This window comes from Triturus cristatus, chromosome 7 (genome assembly GCF_964204655.1).
Source record: "Triturus cristatus chromosome 7, aTriCri1.1, whole genome shotgun sequence".
NCBI lineage: Eukaryota > Metazoa > Chordata > Amphibia > Caudata > Salamandridae > Triturus > Triturus cristatus.
The window spans coordinates 554,936,431-554,956,391 of NC_140590.1; the positions used below are offsets into that span (position 1 = coordinate 554,936,431).

At 48.3% G+C, this 19,961-nt stretch overlaps 1 protein-coding gene across 11 annotated transcripts in view; it reads right to left on the minus strand.

Moving 5' to 3' along the window:
- The window catches only part of SLC25A19 (solute carrier family 25 member 19), a 277,279-nt gene that overhangs the window by 7,482 nt on the left and 249,836 nt on the right, over positions 1-19,961 (minus strand). For all 11 annotated transcript variants that reach the window (XM_085617023.1, XM_085617026.1, XM_085617024.1 and 8 more), the window contains one exon: positions 10,110-10,293. In XM_085617023.1, coding sequence (XP_085473149.1) covers positions 10,110-10,293 — 184 coding nt within the window. The remainder of the gene's footprint in view (positions 1-10,109; positions 10,294-19,961) is intronic.

Genomic DNA, 19,961 nt, shown 5'->3' on the forward strand with positions numbered 1-19,961 from the left:
CATTGTGTCTCTGTGGTGCTCTATCTATCTCCCCACCTAGGACACAGTTAAAATCTCCTGCCCAGTACACAGGGACCCCAACATAGCCTATGACAAAGTCCTGCATGTTGTAATAAAAGTCTTTATCATCAATGTCCAGAGCATAAGAATTCAGTATACAGCATTCAATGGAGCAGAATATACTAACCTTCAACATACGCCTGCATGTTGCAAAGGCAAAATGGTATCCCCAAGGCCCTGGCATAAGTTGAATAAGTACATTTGTCCCCTCCATCTTTTTGCTACTTTGAGGGACTCTGTATTCATAAGATGGTTCTCTTGCAAGCATGTAACAGCTATCCTGTTGCGTATTAGGAATGCCAAGACCTTCTCCCAATTATCCTCTAGTCTACGGATACACACAGTAGAAAACAACTAAAACATTGTGCTTACCCATTCTTTCCCTGCTAAAACAGTGACCTTGCACAGGTCTCCAACAATTAGTAAAACCCCAACACTAATAACTCCCTCTCCCGTCTATCAATGCATATGTGATGCAATGTGATATAGACAGGGATCGGTGACTCCCTCAGCACCCCGAGGCAAAGACAACCTTAGGGGGGAACCATGCGGCCCCACCCCTGTATGCCATATCATACATTCTATCATTAAGGCCCTTCCCCACTAGGGTGATAACATACCCTATCTATCAGCCTCCTTGGAATTCTGATCAAAGGTGTACAACATCAAAGAACTCCTCTCTCACCCTTCTCATCTACATCCGCCTAAGACCTGTAGGACGTCATGCTAAAAGTGAGTCACAAGAGTGGTGCCAATTCCTCGGGCCCTCCAACAATAAAGTTGGTCTATACCTTCTCTTGGGGGAGAGGTTTGCAATGCATCCCGTTCCAAACAGCGATCAGGCTGCTAATGGTGAACGCTGTGCCCGCCCCGATACATGTTCACCGCCTCGCTGCCTCCTCCTCACTGGCTGTTCCTCCAAGGCTGGGCGGGCTGCGGTCAATGGCCTCCGTCACTCCCACTAGTGGCACTGACTACGAACCGCAGTGCTCCATCTGCCGATCTACACCAGGAAAGCTCCAGCTCTGCATCTGGGACTCAGTATGCACGGCAGTGTTTGTGTCAACGCCCCCAAGGGAAAAACACTAATCCGCCACCTCCGATCAGCCTTCCAATGTGAGGCAGTGACCCGGACCCCCAGCAGCCCCACAAGGGAGCACAGGTGGGGGGGGAAGCATGCACTGGTCATGCCGCAGCTAGGCCTACCCTGCAGTCTCACACCCGCAGGCCACACTGGAGATGCACTACCTGTGGGCCTGCCACTACCCCAAGTCGGTCTCAGGGTACTCAGATGAGATCAGTATGCCAGCCAATGAGCAGCATTAGGCAGCTCAGTCGATTAAGGGTAAGGATTTTACAGGATGCAGACGGAAGTTGGTGACAGTGTTGCCAGATTTTTAGACCCGTCCCAAGCCCAAAGCCGCTCAAATATAAGCCCAAAATAAGCCCAATCAGACCAGTTTCAGCCCAAAAATCTGCCCAAATTAGCAAGTCTCGAATTATGCACAAATTGTCATCAGAATCAATTTTAAGGACAAATATACATTATATTCAATATACAAATGGTGTGAGGGATTTAACTGGGCACCTGCCTTAATGCTACTCATTTTTAAGACCAGTCCTCACTGTGACTTTGTCATGTGATACAGGCACTGCTCAGAATACAACCATAGAAAACAAAGAATAAGCAAGGCAGAAATAGTGTTCTGTGCAATTTACTGCTCCCTCTAAATTGTATTTTAATAAAGTTTGTAAAACACAGTGTCTTCATTATTCATTACATTACACATTAAAAATGATTACAAACACTCCTCAGAAACCCAGTGGGGGGCACTCAGAGAGTGAGACAGACTGTAAGCCCAAGGCAGCGCGCAAGGAAAAGCCCCCTTATCTGACTGGACCTGCGCACGCTGCGCAGCTGACCTAAAGCTGTCCTGGCCACAAAAAAAAGTGTTTAATAGCCTATACTGTTGCTCTCTCTATAATAACAATCTAGGGCACATATGGGGTACACGAGTCCTGAGGTGCTTTTTAGTTCACTAGTAATTGTGGTAATCAGGACAGGGGCAGGAATGTTTCTTACTTCATGTTTAAAAACACGCACTTTTAATAAATACTTTTCAAATAATCTGATGTACTGCATGGAAACTTCTCCACCCATTAATGAAACACGCTTGCTTGAATTCTGAAAGCACCTTACCAGTGGTAGTAGGCGATATATAAATGCAATTTCAATATTCTAAAAATAAGTTTGTTTCACGATTATTACATTCCAAACGTTTTCAAGACTCGAATCGTGCACGCGCTCTTGGAGCTAGAGCCGACCCTTGGCCCGGTGAACCTCTCTGTTAATATTTAGGTTCGCCCACCTCTAGCTAGTAGTTGGCTCCAGCCTCAAAAGGCTCATCATACTGCAATGGGTACTAGTCCTCCTCACCACATCAAAACCCAATGCTTGGCCCTCCCACAAGCCTTGTTTTTACTGATCCCATCTTCCCGGGGTTTGACCCGCACTCACTTGACAGTGAGACTTCCCTGGGTCGGGTCACCTCCACCCCCAATCCACATCCACCCAGGCAGAGTAACGACAGCAGCAGCCGAGCCTCCATTTCAGGGATAACAGAAGCACCTGGGATTCGCGACTTACTCACTCTAGACTTCTTGAGTTACTGAGGCAGGCTGCAGGCGGCACCTGAGGGTGGGAGAAGGCTGTGGGCAGTTTTAAGTTAACACCGTCCAGGACCGTCCGTAACCCAGACCCAGACTCACTCACCTGAGGTGGAGGAGATGTACAGCCGGAGTCCGGACTCAGTCAGCTCACTCACTCACTACATTGCGTCGTCGTCGTAACTTACTCACGTGCTACCGCCAGGCTCTGCTGTGGGCTGGGCCTGGGCTGGCTAGCCTGCGCTACGTGCAGAGCGCTGCCTGCAAGCACCGCCCGCGAGCACCGCCCGCCGCCGCCTGCTGACTGTGGTGGCCTGGGTGACAACTGACCACAGTGGGCGGCGGCAGCAGCAGTGACACCACGAGTCCAGTCAGTGCCAAAATCGATCACGACGAGTCGACTCACTATCTGTCACCACCTGGATCGTCCACCGACCGCCGTGCTGAAAGAGCGTGTCACGTGACGTCACCCCCAGCATTATATGGGAACCGCGGGGGGCTGGCCAAAAAATGATGCCCAGGGCCGTCATTGGTAGCGTTTTCGCGCGCAACAAGAATGACGACCCTGGGGGACCCTCACATTGGCCCGCACACATACAACAAAGCTAGGTGACCCTCTGGGTAGTGCGTGCGGGCGGGGTGCAGCTCGCATGTGCAAAATAAGAGTGAGTGCACTGTGCACCTTCCTACACAAACAATGCAACAAGTTAGCAACTGCACAACATCCCGTGCGCGTCACTGATGATTGATGGCTGATTCATGATTCATGCATGCCTGCTGGCTGCTGCTCTAGGGTGGGCGGGGTCATCATGTGCGCACAGGCAGGCCCAGGATCAGACCTCCAATGAGTAGCAGTCTCTCAGCGCGCGCTGCGCTCTCATTTGCGACAGTGACTGCCACCATAACGCGACGGACTCCTCGTGGTCGGCGCCCGCCCAGGCCAGTAAAATTGCGCACACACACTTAATTCTAGCCCAAAATGTAGCCCCCCGCCAGACATGGTTTTTTCCCGCACAACTGGGGAAAAAGTCGCCCAATTGTGTGGGAAATAGCCCAATCTGGCAACCTTGGTTGGTGAAGCTCCTTAAGAGCACGTCTCGTTAGCCATCTTGCCAGCCACCCCCTTATTAATCTATGCTTAATGAGAATTTGTAGCATTTTGGTAGTTAGATTATAGCTTGTCAAAATCCCTTCTATTAGAAAACAAATTTGTAATTGACATCACTGTTTCTAAAGATCACAATTAAAATCATATTCACAGATTCCATATAATTAGTTTCTTGAATGTTTGATCTGCCAAAAGGTCATTGTCACTGACCCCCAACAGCTGAAAGATATCAACGATCACTTCACTGCTTACCAATTTCCCCTTAGAATGCAAATCTCTCATTTTTTATTTTTTTTTTAAGTCTTGTGTAGGTTTCGCTTAAGTCTATAAAATGTTTTTTCCACAAAAGATTTTCTAGTCAATATTGTGCCCTTTCAATCCTGCATCGGAATTCTAAAGGTGCCCAGGGTTTGTGGATTACCCTGGAGGGAATCAAGAACACAGCCAAAAGGTAGGTAGCCATTTCACATGTATGCAAGAGGAAACGAGTTTTTCTTTGGGTGTAGTTTTAACAGATAGGTTGGCAGACAGGAGGTAAACCCCCTATTCTGCCTCCTCCTGAAGGTGGCAAGATGCCAAGATGGTCCAGCATTCCACCTCATTTCCTATTCACAATTTTTCCCCCTGGTTGACCGGTGGGCTTTCTGCACCCATTTGTAGTCAGAACTGAGTGTTTACCACCTGTCACCCTGCTCTAGGGGTGTTAGAAAGCCAATTAGGGAAGAAGTGAGAATGAAGTGCGGGCTTCCCCATCCTGACACTCAGGGCCACCTCTAGGGCGGGACAACTGGTGCCATCGCACTGGGTGCGGACTTCTGGTGAGGGACTTTATATTATGGTTTAAAAAGCGCCTGCTGCTGCGTTCCTTGCCTCCAGCAATTTTCCGGCAATGATACAAATGTCAAGATAACTTCAGTGATTCATGTTCTTCCTGGTGAAAGATTGGAGTTTTGTCTAATGGAAGTTTTGTCTCATTGTAAAGTGGTACAGAGGGTTAATATGCCTGCTGCTAAGAACACATTTCATGCTGATCACAAAGAGCATATAACATAAACAGGTCAGTGGCTTACTTCTTTTGGTAGAGAGATCCTTTCGTTACTTGCAGGGTATAAGTCAAATTCCTAATGTAGAACAGTGAGCAATTAACTGTCAAACAGCTGCATGAAAACAGCAAGGTATAGGTTAGAGTGTTACGATTTTCCCCCCAGTCCTTCATTATCCTAATGTTGCAAAATGTTATGTTATAGAGATTTATACAGTGTACAGCTATGCCAAAGAGTGTCCCGGCGCTAAAGACAAGACGGTACCTAAGAAAGAGACCTAAGCAGATTGTCCGAAGAGCCAGGTCTTCAATTTATTTTTAAAGTCAAGGAGTTCCTGTGTTAGACGCAGCTCCCTAGGGAGCTTTGTTCCAGTTAAACGGCCCTACGTAAGAAAATAATCTGCCCCCCGTTCTGAGCTGGCAGATACGTGGGACTTTGGCCAAGTGTTCAGAGGAGGAATACAAGGTGCGGGCAGAGATGTAGTCGTGGATACTCTCTCAGGTAGCCAGCACCTGAGCCGTGCAGGGTTTTATGCATTAAAACCATGGCCTTAAAGTGTATCCTCTTTTTTATTGGGAGTCAGTGAAGAGAGACTAAACGAGCGGTCATGTGTGATTATTAAGTAAAAGCCGAGCAGCTGAGTTCTGAGCCACCTGAAGTCTGCACAGAAGACACAACAGGAGGCCATGATAAAGGGCATTACCATAGTCTAGCCTACAAGTTATTAGTGCTTGAGTGACAGATTTCCCAATGGAGCAAAAACTTTTTCAGCATCCGAAGCATTCCAAAACACGAGCCTGTCAGTGCCTGAATCTGTGGTTGAAAGGAGAGGGCACTATCAAATGTAATGCCTAGATTCCTTACAGAGCTCTGTTGAAGGTCCATTTGGGTATAATTAAATTCTTCTTATTAAAGAGAACCCCCCAACCATGGTGCAAAGTTTTAAAGTTTGAGTTTGTGCTTCTTCAGACCAAGCACTCTTAAACAATACTGCCTACTAGTATGGATGACATGTGACTCCTACACCCTGTAGTCCTATATCTTGTGTAACATTTCCTATACACTGATATACACATGTATGATTGATTGTCTCTGTGTAATGTGTGTGTGATGTAAAGTGCTCTGACACCCTACACTAGTATGAGTGGCGCTATAAAATGCATTAAATGCATCTGAAAGAGAGTGGTTATGGAATCTTAAGAGAAACTGTTAAAGGTCGGTTGTGAGGAAATCCGTGGAGAAGGTGGTCATTGGGGGCGCCAACAAACAATGTTGCACCAGGTGCCACCAGCGCTAGAGCCAGCCCTGCTGACAGTGCACCCACAGACAGACCTTCTGCCTGCCTAGGGAGACACTAGAATGTTCATCTTCTATCCTGCTTCTACAAGAGGAAGTAGGTATTCAGAACTTTTTTCCCCCAAAATATTTTCTGCCCAGTGTTGCATCCTTTCTTTCCCACATGAGGAGTCTGTAAAGGACTTATTTATTGAAAGATACGTTACATTTAATTTAACAGTAAACATTAAGGGTCTGAATTATATCTCGGACGCCCCTCCATATCGCCATGGAGACGAGGTAAAATGATCCAGCCGCATGATGGAGGGAATGCCAGCCTGGTTCATAAAATGACTGGCAAGCAGGCGGTCATTTATAAAAACATTGGCAGGAACTGCCATCACAGCAGTTCCTGTCGATGCATTTTTTGCTTTGCTACAGGGCTGTGTAAGCAGGACGCAGCCGAGAACCAATCAGCACTATTTTTTTTTATGTACAAAAAAGAAAATTCCCAAATGAGCAAATTAGATTTTCTTTATGTAAATAAAAAAAGTAATGCCCCCCTCGCCATGGGAGTCATCTCCCATGGGAGGGATAGGCATTATTTAGTTTTTACTATCCCTCACCGCCAGGGTTTGTCTGACGGTGACAGTCAAAAATGGCTATTTGTCCACCATTCTTAATTGGGTGGACGGACATGTGGCAATTTCTCCAGCGGTCCTCACCCCCCAGAGCCGTCACAGTTTGGCCATGGCGGAGATGACGTAGTCTCCGCCATGGCCAAACTGAAAGCTTGCCTGCATATAGATTGGCTGGGCAGACCACTATGTTGACGGGGAGGGAACAGCATCGATGCAACGGAGTTCCCTCCCCACCAACATATAAATCAGGCACTATGTTGCTTATGACTAACTACTACATTTAGACAGAAAGGGACTATGTGCATTCTTTGGGAATGGGGGTGTGAATTAGGTATTTGAAGAGAGGTAAATAAAGAACAAAATATTACGGAAATTTAGGTCACTAATGAACATCTTGCACCAATATGACTGAACTGTCAGTATTATTTCAGAGTTTCTGGGTGACAGGGGTAAAGCATGGAGGTATCTAGTACATAGACCTTTATGAATAGCCTCATAAAGGTTCTCTGCAGAGCAGAGCTACTCTGGGCTTGCAGATCAGCCATTAGAAAGGTAGATTAAATCCTGTACTACACACATTTAATAAAACCCTTACAACAAACAACCAGCACAGGTATCACAGAAAAGGGATTAAAAAATGTTACAAAACCACAATGGTTTGGGGAGGTTTCTGGAAATAGAAGGTCATTGAATCAAGACTGTTAGAAGTGCAGGTAGCAAGTTTCCATAGACATCTGCATTGCTCAATAGTCTGGGAGACATTTATCAAATGTCTTATGCAGCCGGTCTTGCCCCTGTGACTAAAGAGAGGATATGTTTCCACAACCTCCCTTGAATCTTATAATTGGGGAGGGGGAAGAGAATAAATGGATCCATCCAAGTATAGCGATTGAAGATATACGTAATCTTTCCCTGTTAATTGGTTTAATGGTACTGTAGGCCTAAACTGCTTTCAATCTAGTCTACCCTTCCATGACAAGTGTAAGCAGATTACTAGGGAATTCCTCTGCTTTATCCTTCAAATAAAATGACTTCCTTGGTATTCTTCACGATTTCCTTTGGTCAAGCAAGAACTTCCCAATCTCAAAAGAACCCGTCTAGTGGGCCATAAGCAGTAGTTCGATCCCCTTTTCCTTGTCAGTGCCGCCTGGTTATATAAAATGTTGCCCTTGTCAGAAGAAAGGCATGGTAGCAACGTTTTGCAATGCACGCTTGGGAGCGATCTTTTAAACACCAAAGACAGAAGATTTAAAGAAAGACTCTGGCCGCCTAAGAGAAGAGACACAACTTGCTAATTGCAGGTTCAATCACCACGTAACAGAGGGCATTTATGAAGAGGTTGTGGCAACAATCACAACATGGCAGCAGCACTCTGGAGCTTATGTGTTGCATATATGCCCTCAGGGAGGCGAGAATGCAAAGTAAATCCAAACACACAGAATCACACCACAGATGTTGCCACTATAAATCGCAGTCTACAACTGGTAACTGGAACCTCTTGTACAAGGACTCTGATAGATCCCCAAGACTCATGTGACATTTTCAGCCAGCGGCACTAGGACTTGTATTTTTGCTTGCCCATAGATCCCACGACTGGCTGCAGGTTGTCACTATAAGAACATGTCTATTGCTTATATTGTTTATCTACTGCTTATATTCTTTGTTGCCTCCTAGCCTTGTCACTCAGTTACAGCAGGACTAACTTAATTACACAATCGTTTGTAATAACCTTTACTTTAGTTAGGCTTGCCTTAGAGTCAGCTGGATGCATAGGTTATAATAAATCAATAAAATCAACTTTTAAAAGTCAAGCAGTCTGTTTATGATAACACTTTTAGTTTTATTGGTTTCTTTGATCTGTATTTTGCTATCTGCCAGGAAAACAAACCTATTGTGAGCCTAGGAGTTGCAAGTCCTCCTGTTCTTTTATTTTAGGTTGATTTATTTAAATCGTCATTCTCCAATTCTGCAAAATTGTAGTCAAGTTTTACTTTTGAAAGGCTTTTGCTAAAGTTTTATTATTGCTTTATTGAAAAGAATATAGAAGATCCGTCAAACGCAAATCATTTATGCCTGCCCCATTGCAGGGTTTGGGCCCCAAGTTTCAATACTCTACAGTACAATACTCTACAGTACATGCCGTTGGATTAAAGCCTGAACTGGCTAATGGGGTGATACAAGACATAAAGGCCTTTGGGCCATATTTAAGACCCTTGTGGCGCAGTGCAGCAAGTCACCTTGCTGTGCTGCTCTGCATCACAGGGAAAGGGAAGGAATGTGCCGTATTTATCCAATAAGGTGGATTCCTGTCTTTCCCTTTTGGGCTGGTGCTGTTTTGACAGCCTCGTGCCAACGCAGACACCTTTGCACCATGGTGCAATGGTGCCTGTGTTGTAGGTAGTATTGTTTTTGTGCAGGAAGGGGCAAAGTACGGCATAACAACATTACTGAGAGGCTCTTCCAATTTCTACAAGTGCTGCAGAATACAGCACACATAGAAAGAGGAGAAATAAACATATTTCTCCTTGTTATGCCTCACTTGGGGAGGCGTATCTTCTTGGCAAAGTCCCAGGTTTACTAGGTTTGGTAAATCTAGAAATGTGTCAAAAACCATAGTATTTGCATGGGAACACCCACATGACACCCATGAAACATCTCCTTTGCTCAGAGTAATGCAACACAGCGATTTGCACTCCGTTGCATTACTCCATATTATTGAAGCCATTCAAAGCCAAGCAAAGAAGCTATGCGTGGCTTTAAAAATATGACTTTAGGTTTGCGTCGCTATTGCACCACCTTGCAAGAGGGACACAAACCGTGGCTTTCACCTGGAGGTTTTTGAGCAGTCACCTTCCCCTAGAGAGGATACAAGTGGAAACAACAAACACAGAAAGCATAGAAAAGGAAGCAGAGAAGATAGAAAAACAGATAACAAAATATACAAATAAAAACATACGTTTAATATGTTTAGCTGCTGCTATCACTCCAGCAGGGCATGCAACTGATACTGCAAACATGGCAGGGGGAAAAGGCATGCAGCACAAAAATACTGCCAACTGAGCCACGGTCACAGCATAACAAAGTCAAGACGTACACGCAGACAGTGCCTAACACTACATAGCACAGAAGACCACCACGAAACAGTGCTATCAGGGTAATAATACTGCTGAAAGAGCAGGGACATTGTGGAGAGAATGAGTACACTGGGCACGTTGCCAGGAGTTCTTCTCTCCAAAAGAACTCCATTGCCCTCCCGCCCTCCGTCACCATCACCTTCCCTCCCCTTACAGAGCTTTTCAGAACTCCTTTACGTACTTGAGTAAGTCTTGTCTGCTGGCAATCCCCAAGCATAGACTTGATGGAAGACATTAAAAAAAGAGAACTGAAGTCCAGCATAAGGGAAAATAGCGATCATTGTGGGGGTCAAACCCCTGTAAAATGACAAAGGCCCTTCTGTCTTGTACATGGTGGCTACTGCTTCACGAAGGGATTTGTAGATCTGAAAACAAGAAGAGACTAGTGTTAAACACAGCCCTGACTTTACTTTTCTTACTGTATTTCCCCTATATCCCCTTCGAATTCTTTGATCATCAATACGCTACATCTGGCCATGAGGAGCCACCATAAGAGGATTGTACTACAGAATATCAAGGATAGGCCTATCGTGATACAAAACCAGGAACTATTCCTCCACAGCTACATACCCCGGAGAAATATATCGTCCAGGTACATATATGTGGAGTTAGGAGTAGAAAATCTACACTTCCATAGCTTTTGATATTTTGCCCTCGATATTTCTATACCACAATATTCTATCTTCGGTATTCAGGGGGCACACCCTGGAAGGGAACTACGCAGCATTCTATTTACATTGGCTTTGGTGCTTTAGCAGCACCTCCTCCAGATCCTCAGGTGTCACTGTCGGTTTTTCATTCACTGGTGCCTCTTCAGGGAGTGACACTTCAGCAACCTTCCCCATATGTTGTTTACAATATATATGGAGAGGTTTTTTTGGTCCGAGCCAATATGTATCAAGGACAGTGTCCCTCAGTATTTCATCCCTTTGCCCCTACTGTTTAACATCTACATGCTTCAGAGGGCGAATCTACTCCATCAGTAGAGGGCACAATTCTGTATGTAAGTGGATGATAGCAACTGAGTGTTGTCCTTGCTAATCACTCGACTGGTCAAGGCAAAGCTAGAATAACAAACTGACTTCAATAGTGGGTGGACAATAACTTTTTTAACCTGAACCCATCTAAAACTGAGCTTTTACTGACCTCCCGGACTTCGACCATCTCTACACAATAGGTCCTTTCTCATGGGCCTAATCCCAACTCCTGAAATCTGGGCAAATACAGTGTTTCTAATTTCACTTGTTTCTGTCTTCCCAAAACTCTCAGATCACTGCTTCCCCTCACTCACAGTTACATTCGATGTGAAGGTTAATGCCATAATCCAATAGAGACTGGACTATAGCTTGGCCATCTACATTGCTACGCCACAGTTTCTTTTATGTCAGTTTCAACTGTTCCAAAATGCAGCCGGCAGACTTATTTCCACCCTACCTAAACATGCACATTTTACTCCAGTGATAAGACATCGTCAATGACTCCCCATTAGCCCGAGCTGTGAATGATTAAGGACATAGTTATTGTTCACAAAGCCTGGCTGTCTAATCTAAATTCTCGTGGCACACTCCTAATCACATTCTTCACTCTGCATACAAATGGGGTCTAAAGGTTCCTAGACTACACATGGCTTGTTACGGAGATAGAGCATTCTCCATAGCGGCAGCACAAACCTGTAACACTCGCTACCCTATCTTCGCTCCCAAACAGACCCGTTATAGTTGAGAAAACAGGAGAAAATCTACCTCTTCGGTCATTGCTAACTTTTGAAAACCCTAGTGCACCTCTCGGTGTGCTACTTCCAAGAAGCTTCAGTGTATGATCGCTCTCAAAATTCTCCTTTACGAACAGACAATGAAATTACACTGTTATGGTACACAGGGCCTAGAGTAAATTAAGCTTGACTCCAACATCAGAAGAACCATACATCTTAAAGTACCCATCAAACCCCATTCGGGCACCATTGGGGCAAGCAGGGGTTATGGGGCTTCAGCTATAGGGGTCCGAGGGCCTGTCCTACTAAGGCTCTGCAAACTGGGCAAAGTACAGCCCATTCCATGCTTGACTCTTAGGGTAGCGAGGGCGAGCGGATACAGACTTCATGGTGAGGTAGTATAGAAGTGCTCGAGCTCAGATCTAAACAATCAGGCAACACCCCAATAAAGTTAATATCCAGCTCGCTCTTGCCTTTACAAAAAAAGGAAGCATTTTATTACACACTGGTACCGAATACCATACACTGCTAGCAGCAAAACACAAGTTTCCCTATGTTCTCTTCCCAGGGTCTGAATGTCTCCCTCATCTGTTTACAGGGGATAACCAGAGTAGTGAGAATAAACCACAGGTGCACATAAAATCAGTCCCAAAACAATATGCACGCTCAGTCTTTCAGTTCATACTTGTTCATGGTCAATACTCAATTCATTCAGGGCTGCTCGACCCGGCTAGTACCTCGGGTGCACCGGCAGGCTGTCAAGTTTCTTCTGCCTTGGGCACTGGCAACATTCGGCAGCACACCCACCTTAAGGTGCGTCGGACGCCGAGATTCGGTATTGTCTTGGTTGGACCAGCAGCCCTCCGAGTACTCTTCGAAGCATTCCCATTCTTGGCCATAGATAGGGCCTCTGGGGACGTGGCTTCGGAGCTGATGGTGGCGGACGCATGAGCTCTGAGCTCCGCGCTAGCCTAGCCACTTATCCGGATTAAACCGCGATCCCGACCGGGGGCGCACGAGGGGGGCCCACCCCTAGGTGACCGTGAGGCTTCTGTTTTTCCCCCAGAAAACCCCTGTGGAGTTGCCAGTCCGCAGCAGCTGTTGAAGAGGAGCGGGCGGCTGGGTCGGCACCAAGATGGCGGCTGCTGCTGCGGGAGCGTAGCTCCAGGATGTGATCCCGAACGGAGCCCTGTCCCTGATGCATACATGCCAACATCTCAGAGGAACAAAGTGGGAGATTCTTTAAAAAAAAAAATCGGGAGAATGGGGCCTTGAATCGGGTTACTGTCATGTACGGGCTTTGGAAGTGTGCTGCTGCAGGATCGGACATTTGAAACACAAATGCACGTGTTTTTCTTACCTTTCAGAAGCATGGAGCGCAATGGCAAGCATGGAGCGCAATGGCAAGCAGAGAGAGGGTGATGCAAGTGTTATGCACTGTCCTGGCAGGTTGCTGGCAGTGCATATACCACCCCCCACCACCTGTGTGGCAGCCCAGGCACACACACAGCCGCCCCAGAGTACTTCACAGGTCTTTAAAAGACCATTCGCTTGTTAATGGGTCTTTGTTGGGTTTTTCACCCCTTCTAGAGCCCCTGCATCGCCACTCTGACTATTGCTGGAAGAATTAGCATGTTACACAATACCAGGCCCCCCCAGTCTGCTGAAACCCCGAGGAATCGGGTTTTTGCTTGGAGGGATCGGGAGGCGGGAGACTAGCCTTGAAATCGGTAGTCTCCTGCCTGAATCGGGAGGGTTGGCATGTCTGCTGAGGTTGTATCCCCGAACAGGAGCGGGACGTCGCTAGCGGAGGGAGAGCGGCCTGCGACCTAGGATTTCTGCTGTGCTGCGATTGGGGTAGCTGAACTGGCTCCGTGACTCGGCCACCGCACTGGTGTGTGGTGCTCCCTTGGCCGCGGCTGACGCTGGGCTACAAGAGCTGCTGAACTGTGAAGGAGGTTGCTGCCTGCTGGTAATCGAAGGGCGCTACCGAGAGGCACTGCAGGGCGGATGCTTCGGTGAGACTTGGGGACCTGCGAAGTATTACCAAGACACCTGTAGACCCACACTGGGTCTCTGATTGGGCGTGGTGGCCTCTGCGACAGCGAAGACTTGAGGTGAAACAGACTGCTTCAGACGCCCGTCCAGAACCTGGCTGAGCTGGTGGGGGAGACCTGGGGCCCCGGAACGCTGCCCGAACAGGAAGGAAAGGAGGGGCCGGCTCAAGGGCTTGAGAGCTGGGTGACGACGCCTCCCCCTCCAACGCTGTGCAAGTCTGCCGAGAGTGCGAGCTTGGTTCTGAGGAGGTGAGTGCGTGACTCACTAGTCCCTCTGCAGGGACTGAAAGTGCCCCATCCCCATTATCGTTGGCCTCGAGGAGCGTGAGGTGTGGTCTGAACTAGGCACTGGCCTGGGCAGCGCTTAGCAGGAGGGGGCTGGAGGTGAGTCGCCGGACAGAGCGGGACCCTGTAGTGGTGGGTGCCAGACAGACAGGCAACGCTTTCCTGCTCGCCCAAGGCCCGACGAACCCAGGCAAAAAAGAGTGAACAGGCGCTACTAGACATGGGGAAGCCAAAGGGGAAGCAAATCCCCCCATAGCAGACACCAAAGCGACCCTGCATCAAGACATCAGCACGGTGGCGGTAGGCCTTGGTTTGTTGCGCGCCGAGCATGCTAAGTTGTCCGACTGGGTGAAGCAGACTGAATCGACCCTTGAGGTGCTGGCACCAGCCCAGCAGGCACTGTTGGCCCAGGTGGGTGAACTGGCCAGCAAGGTCAATCAGCTGGAGAAACGGGCAGAAGATGCAGAAGGGCGCAATCGACGAAACAACGTGAGAGTGGTGGGTCTGCCGGAAGGCGTGGAAGGACAGGACAGGGTCAGCTATCTGGAAACCTGCCTGAAAGACGTTGTGGCGCCTCAGGGCCTATCCTCATTTTACACTATGGAACGGGTTCACCGGGTGCCTGCCCGCCCGCCCCGTGCTGTAGTGGCCAGACTACTTCATTTCCGGGACAGAGATTTGTTAATTAGGAGGGCTCGGGAGGCTGGACCATTTCTAGTGGAAAACAGTAGAGTCACGCTTTTCCCAGATTACACCCTGGAAGTACAACGCCGCCGTTCCTCCTTCCTGGACGTTAAAAAAGCCTTGCGTGAAGAGGGAGTACAATATTCGCTGATGTTCCCGGCTCGGCTTAAGATCATGCTGGATGGGACGACCCACTTTTGCGAGGACCCTAAAGCTGCCTGGGACTGGGCAGAGGCATACCAAACGGGGGCCCTTCACAGCTTCGTTCTGAACAGCGTCCGTCTGGAGCTGACCGCCCAGGGTAACGGCTGCGGAAACACCGGAAGAGAACAGAGTTCAAGAGGCCGATCCCGTCCCGGACTGAGAGAGCTGCAGCGCTGGAAGCGGTTACCTACCTAATGCGGTCTGGGGCCTCCTCATCAGAGAAAGACTCTGAGGCGAAGTATGGCGAGGAAGAAACCAATTCAGATGCCTCCAGGACCACAGGCGGCAACTTGCCCATAGTGACTCCACAACTTTCGAATGACATGTAGGACTAGAAGTCTTGGGGAGAGGAGGGGGTTTTCCTTTCTTTCTCTATGTATTATTTTTCCACCCTTCCCCAATCTACCTGGGAGGGGTTGCATCTTGAGGGCACTCAAGCTATTGCTGGAAGTTGAGGGAGGCGGCGGGGGGGGAGGGGTTCTCTGGGCGGGCTCTTCCGGTTGCGGGTTGGAACGACCAGTTATGGCTCCTGCTGTGTGAGGACAGTTTTCTGGGCTAACTGCTAGTCTCCTTACGCGCTGCGCTCTCCTTGCAGGTCCTAGTGCGGTTAGCCTTGGATCTTTCCGAACTGGTGTGAGTTTTCACTATGCGATTTGTTTGTGTGTTTGGGCAGCTGACCGTTATCAGTCCGCTCTTGGGACAGGGAGTTGTTTTGTTAGGGTTTGTTGTTATATGCCAGGAGAGTGGTTTCAGTTCAGAGGGGGGGGGGGGGGGGGGGGGGTGGGGGCGGAGGTTTGCTAACCGGTATGAAGGCTGAGGCGAACATTGAAGGGATTAGGTTTATGACCTGGAATATCAGGGGCATGGGGTCACCGTCTAAGCGCTACAATGTTCTGAACTATATCAAAAGACGAGGGGCGCAAGTGGTGTTTCTGCAGGAGACCCACCTTACAGAGGGGGAGGTTTCCCGCTTGAGGCGCAGATGGCGGGGTCAACTTTTTGCAACTACATACTCAGCCTTCTCACGTGGAGTGCTGATATGGGTTAGGCCAGGGATGCCCTTCTAGCTTACTCGGAAAGTGTTAGATACTGAGGGGAGTTATGTGGTGATCACAGGCACTTTGAAAGGCAGGGAGATCACATTGGGCAGTGTATATGGCCCTAACCGAGACCAGCTTCTTTTTCTGGACCGGTTGTCTGAAGTATTGGCGGGGTTTCCCCATGAGACCTTACTACTGGGAGGAGACTTTAATTGTGTTTATAATTTACAATGGGATAGATCCACCCCTCCTCTGCGGTGCACCACGGCGGCTGCCACCACTAAGGGACTAAGAGCCTGGGCCACGGGTTGGGACCTACATGAGGATTGGCAACTGCAGAACACTGGATGCAGAGAATACTCCTACTATTCACATCTTTATGACCTGAACACACGCCTAGACATGTTCTTCTGTTTGGTCATTTTGTCCCCCATGATGGTCGGCGCTGAATATCTTGGCAGATCCCTTTCTGACCATAGCCCACTACTCGTAAGGTTTGTCCCGGTCCTAGAGAGAGCCCCGATCTCCCGATGGCGGCTAGATCCGTCACTACTAGAGGACGATGGGTTCCGTCAGGGTCTTTCTGAAGCCCTCACTGATTATTTCTCCATTAATCAGGGAACCGCCAGCACACCGCTGGTGGAATGGGAAGCGTTTAAAGTGGTGATGCGGATAGGGCTGGCAGGACACTGGCGTGGTTAGAAAGACGAGAGCAGGGATCCCGATGGGTACACAAACTGACGACACCGGGGGGTGACACAGTGATACATCCACAAGAAATAGCGGAGGAGTTCGCTGATCATTTCGAAAAGGTGTACTCCCCCTCTACACACTACACGGCTGAGGACTCCTGTCAGCTCCTCCAGGACAGTGACGTGCCAGGCCTCTTGGATGTGGAACGGGAGACCCTGGAGGCAAACCTTTCGAACGAAGAAATAAGCAAGGCCTTGGGACAGATTAAGTCCGGAAAGGCGATGGGGGCCTAACGGCATTCCAGTAGAGTTTTTGAAGGCCACTGCCTCTCTGACTGTGCCACACTTGAGAGCCATGTATGAAGAGAGCCTGGAAGTGGGTAGGCTACCAGTAGATCAGCGATTGGCCACCATTGTGGTCATCCACAAGCAGGGTAAACCAGCAGATAATTGTGGCTCCTATAGGCCAATCTCGCTGATTAACGTGGAGGCAAAGGTGTTGGCAAAAGTCCTGGCGAATAGATTGGCGACAGTTATTACATCACTGGTCCACCTGGACCAATCTGGATTTATGCCAGGTAGGAAAACGGCCCTTAACATACGGCGTCTACACAATGTGATGGCTCGTAGGAAATATATTGAAGAGGACGCGGCGGTGCCATCTCTCGACGCCTCAGTGGCATTCGATTCCATTGAATGGCCGTACCTGTTCGAGGTCCTAGAAAAGGTGGGATTAGACCCTAAATTCATAGCCTGGGTAAGGCTTCTATATACCGGTGTGTTGGGACAGGTGAGGGTTAACAACTATACATCCCGGACATTTGAGTTGCCAAGAGGTACTAGGTAGGGATGCCCTCTCTCCTCGCTGATATTCTCTCTTATGCTGGAGCCTCTTGCGGCCTGGGTGCGCAGGGACGTGATGGTGCAAGGGATGCGCTGGGCGGCTGAAGTGGAGGATCGTATATCCCTGTATGCGGACGACATACTGTTATATCTAGTATCCCCGTACAAATAGATCTGAGTAGTGCTAGACATATTCACGAATTTTGGCAAACATTCGGGATATGAAATCAACTGGCACAAGTCCGTACTGTTTATGTTGAGGGGCCAAGTTCCCCGCCTTCCGGCAGACTGCACTATAGCGGTGGCGACGGAGGGGTTTCGCTATTTGTGATCTTTGTCACTCTAGACCCAGCTTGTTTTTACAGCTCCAATCTGGCCCCCCCTTTGGCTAGATTCCGAGCGGATGTGAAACATTGGAGGTCTCTGCCTTTAACACTGTTGGGGCGGGCGGCACTCTTTAAAATGCTTGCTCTTCCTCGTTTTCTTTATATACTACATAACTGTCCACACAGAGTCCCAGACTCGTATTTCAGAGCAGTTGAAGGTGAGATTCGTACACTGCTGTGGGATGAGAGGGTCACCAGGATCACACTGCAGAAATTGACAAAAGGCTGGTACGACGGAGGCATAGCACTCCCTGACCTACAGCGTTACTACTGTGCGGCGAAATTGGTGACCGTCAACCACTGAATATATCAACCCCCGGACGACCCAGCATATGCTCTTGGTCAGTACCAAACTGATCACTCCGGATATCTGGGGGCCCTGTACACTACTCATAGGAAGAAATAGGGGGAGGTTCTTCGGACCTACCCAACATACATTGGAAATTTGGCATATAGTTAATTGCCGGTTGGGGTGGACGGGTGTCCTCTCGCAGGCTACACCGTTGTGGTTCACCCAGAAGCTGGGCATGCTGTGCTATCAGCCCTGATTTGATAAATGGGACCTCATTGGGGTCTCAGCGGTGAAAGACCTGGTTAAGAAAGGAGCAATACTTGCATTCGGTGACCTCCAGAGGCAATACCATCTGGCGCAAGGAGAAATATACAGGTATTTACAGATTAGACATGCGATACAGGCGGCGTTCCCGTCTCTCAAAGATATACCAGAATCATCACCACTGGAAAACCGTTTGCTAGACGGGCCTCTCAGTTCGAGGGCAATATCTCTAACGTATAAGAAGTTGAGTAATAACCTACCAGACACCTTTCCGAAGCTCAGGGAGCGGTGGCAAGATGACTTAGGTCCTATAGATGACAAGGACTGGCTAACGGCTCTTATGTCCCCTCGAGAAGCTGCCATCACACAGAGATTCAAGCTGATTCAGCTTAGGATACTCCACCAATCATACATCACAGGGAAAGGTTTGGCGAGAATAGGAGCTAGACCTGACAACCTTTGTACGAAGGGGTGTGGACAGCAGGCCACATTTTACCATACCTTGTGGAGTTGTCCAAAGATACGTGCCCTATGGGAGGGAGCCTCAGACCATATGCAAACAGCCTTGGGAAAATACATAGTATTAAAACCACAATTGGGACTGTTGAACATATGGGAGGCGACTCATCTCAGGGAAGTTGAACAGCAATTTACAACACTGGGATACACGTTGGTGAAACGGGAGCTGGCTAGAGGATGGGGGGACCGAGCCCACCACTCGTCACCCTGTGGGCTAAAGAAATGGATAGATGCATATTGGCAGACACCAAGGTTTTTAAGGCTCGGGGGTGTCCCAAGAAATGGGATAGGAAGTGGTCGCATTGGAATAAATATCGAGGGGATCCCTGTGTGTCGCCTACTGTTGAAATGGAGATGCATAGACAAGCGTGACATGTGGGAAATGTTTAATATGCAATGAGAATTAATGTCTGCTCGGTTATTATGTTGACTATCTTAAACATGTCGTCCAATCATGTATGTATGGCTGTGATTGAAACCAATAAACAAATAAAAAAAAAAAAAGTGGTGACACAGGGGTATTGTCTGGGCAAGACTGTTGAAAACTGGTCACACTTGAATTGACAGACTTAGAGGCCCAAATCCTGACTCTCGATAGGGAAACCGAGGATACGGTCCAGAACCAACAGAAACTGTCGGAAGTAAAAAGCCTTTACAGTGCCACTTGGGACAAACTGAGAGCTCTAGATTTTAAAACGTACTAGGCCACACAACACAAGGAGGGGGGCAGGGCTGGGAGACTGCTGGCGTGGTTAATCAAACCAGTAGGTAGAGGCTCGCCCATAGTGAGTGTCACGGATTTTCATGGTCAGGTTCTTTCCTCCCCGAGGGCTATCAATGACGCATTTCGGGTATACTACAAGTCCCTATATGGCTCACCAGGGCCGTCAAAGGGGGAATCATTGCAGACATACCTAGTCGAGCAACGATTGGCACAACTAGACCAGGATGTCAGGGACCAGTTAGCCTCGCCTATTAAGTCGGGTGAGATCAGGGTAGCAATTCGGGAAATGGCTAGGGGGATAACGCCTGGGCCGGATGGCCTCCCTGCCGAAT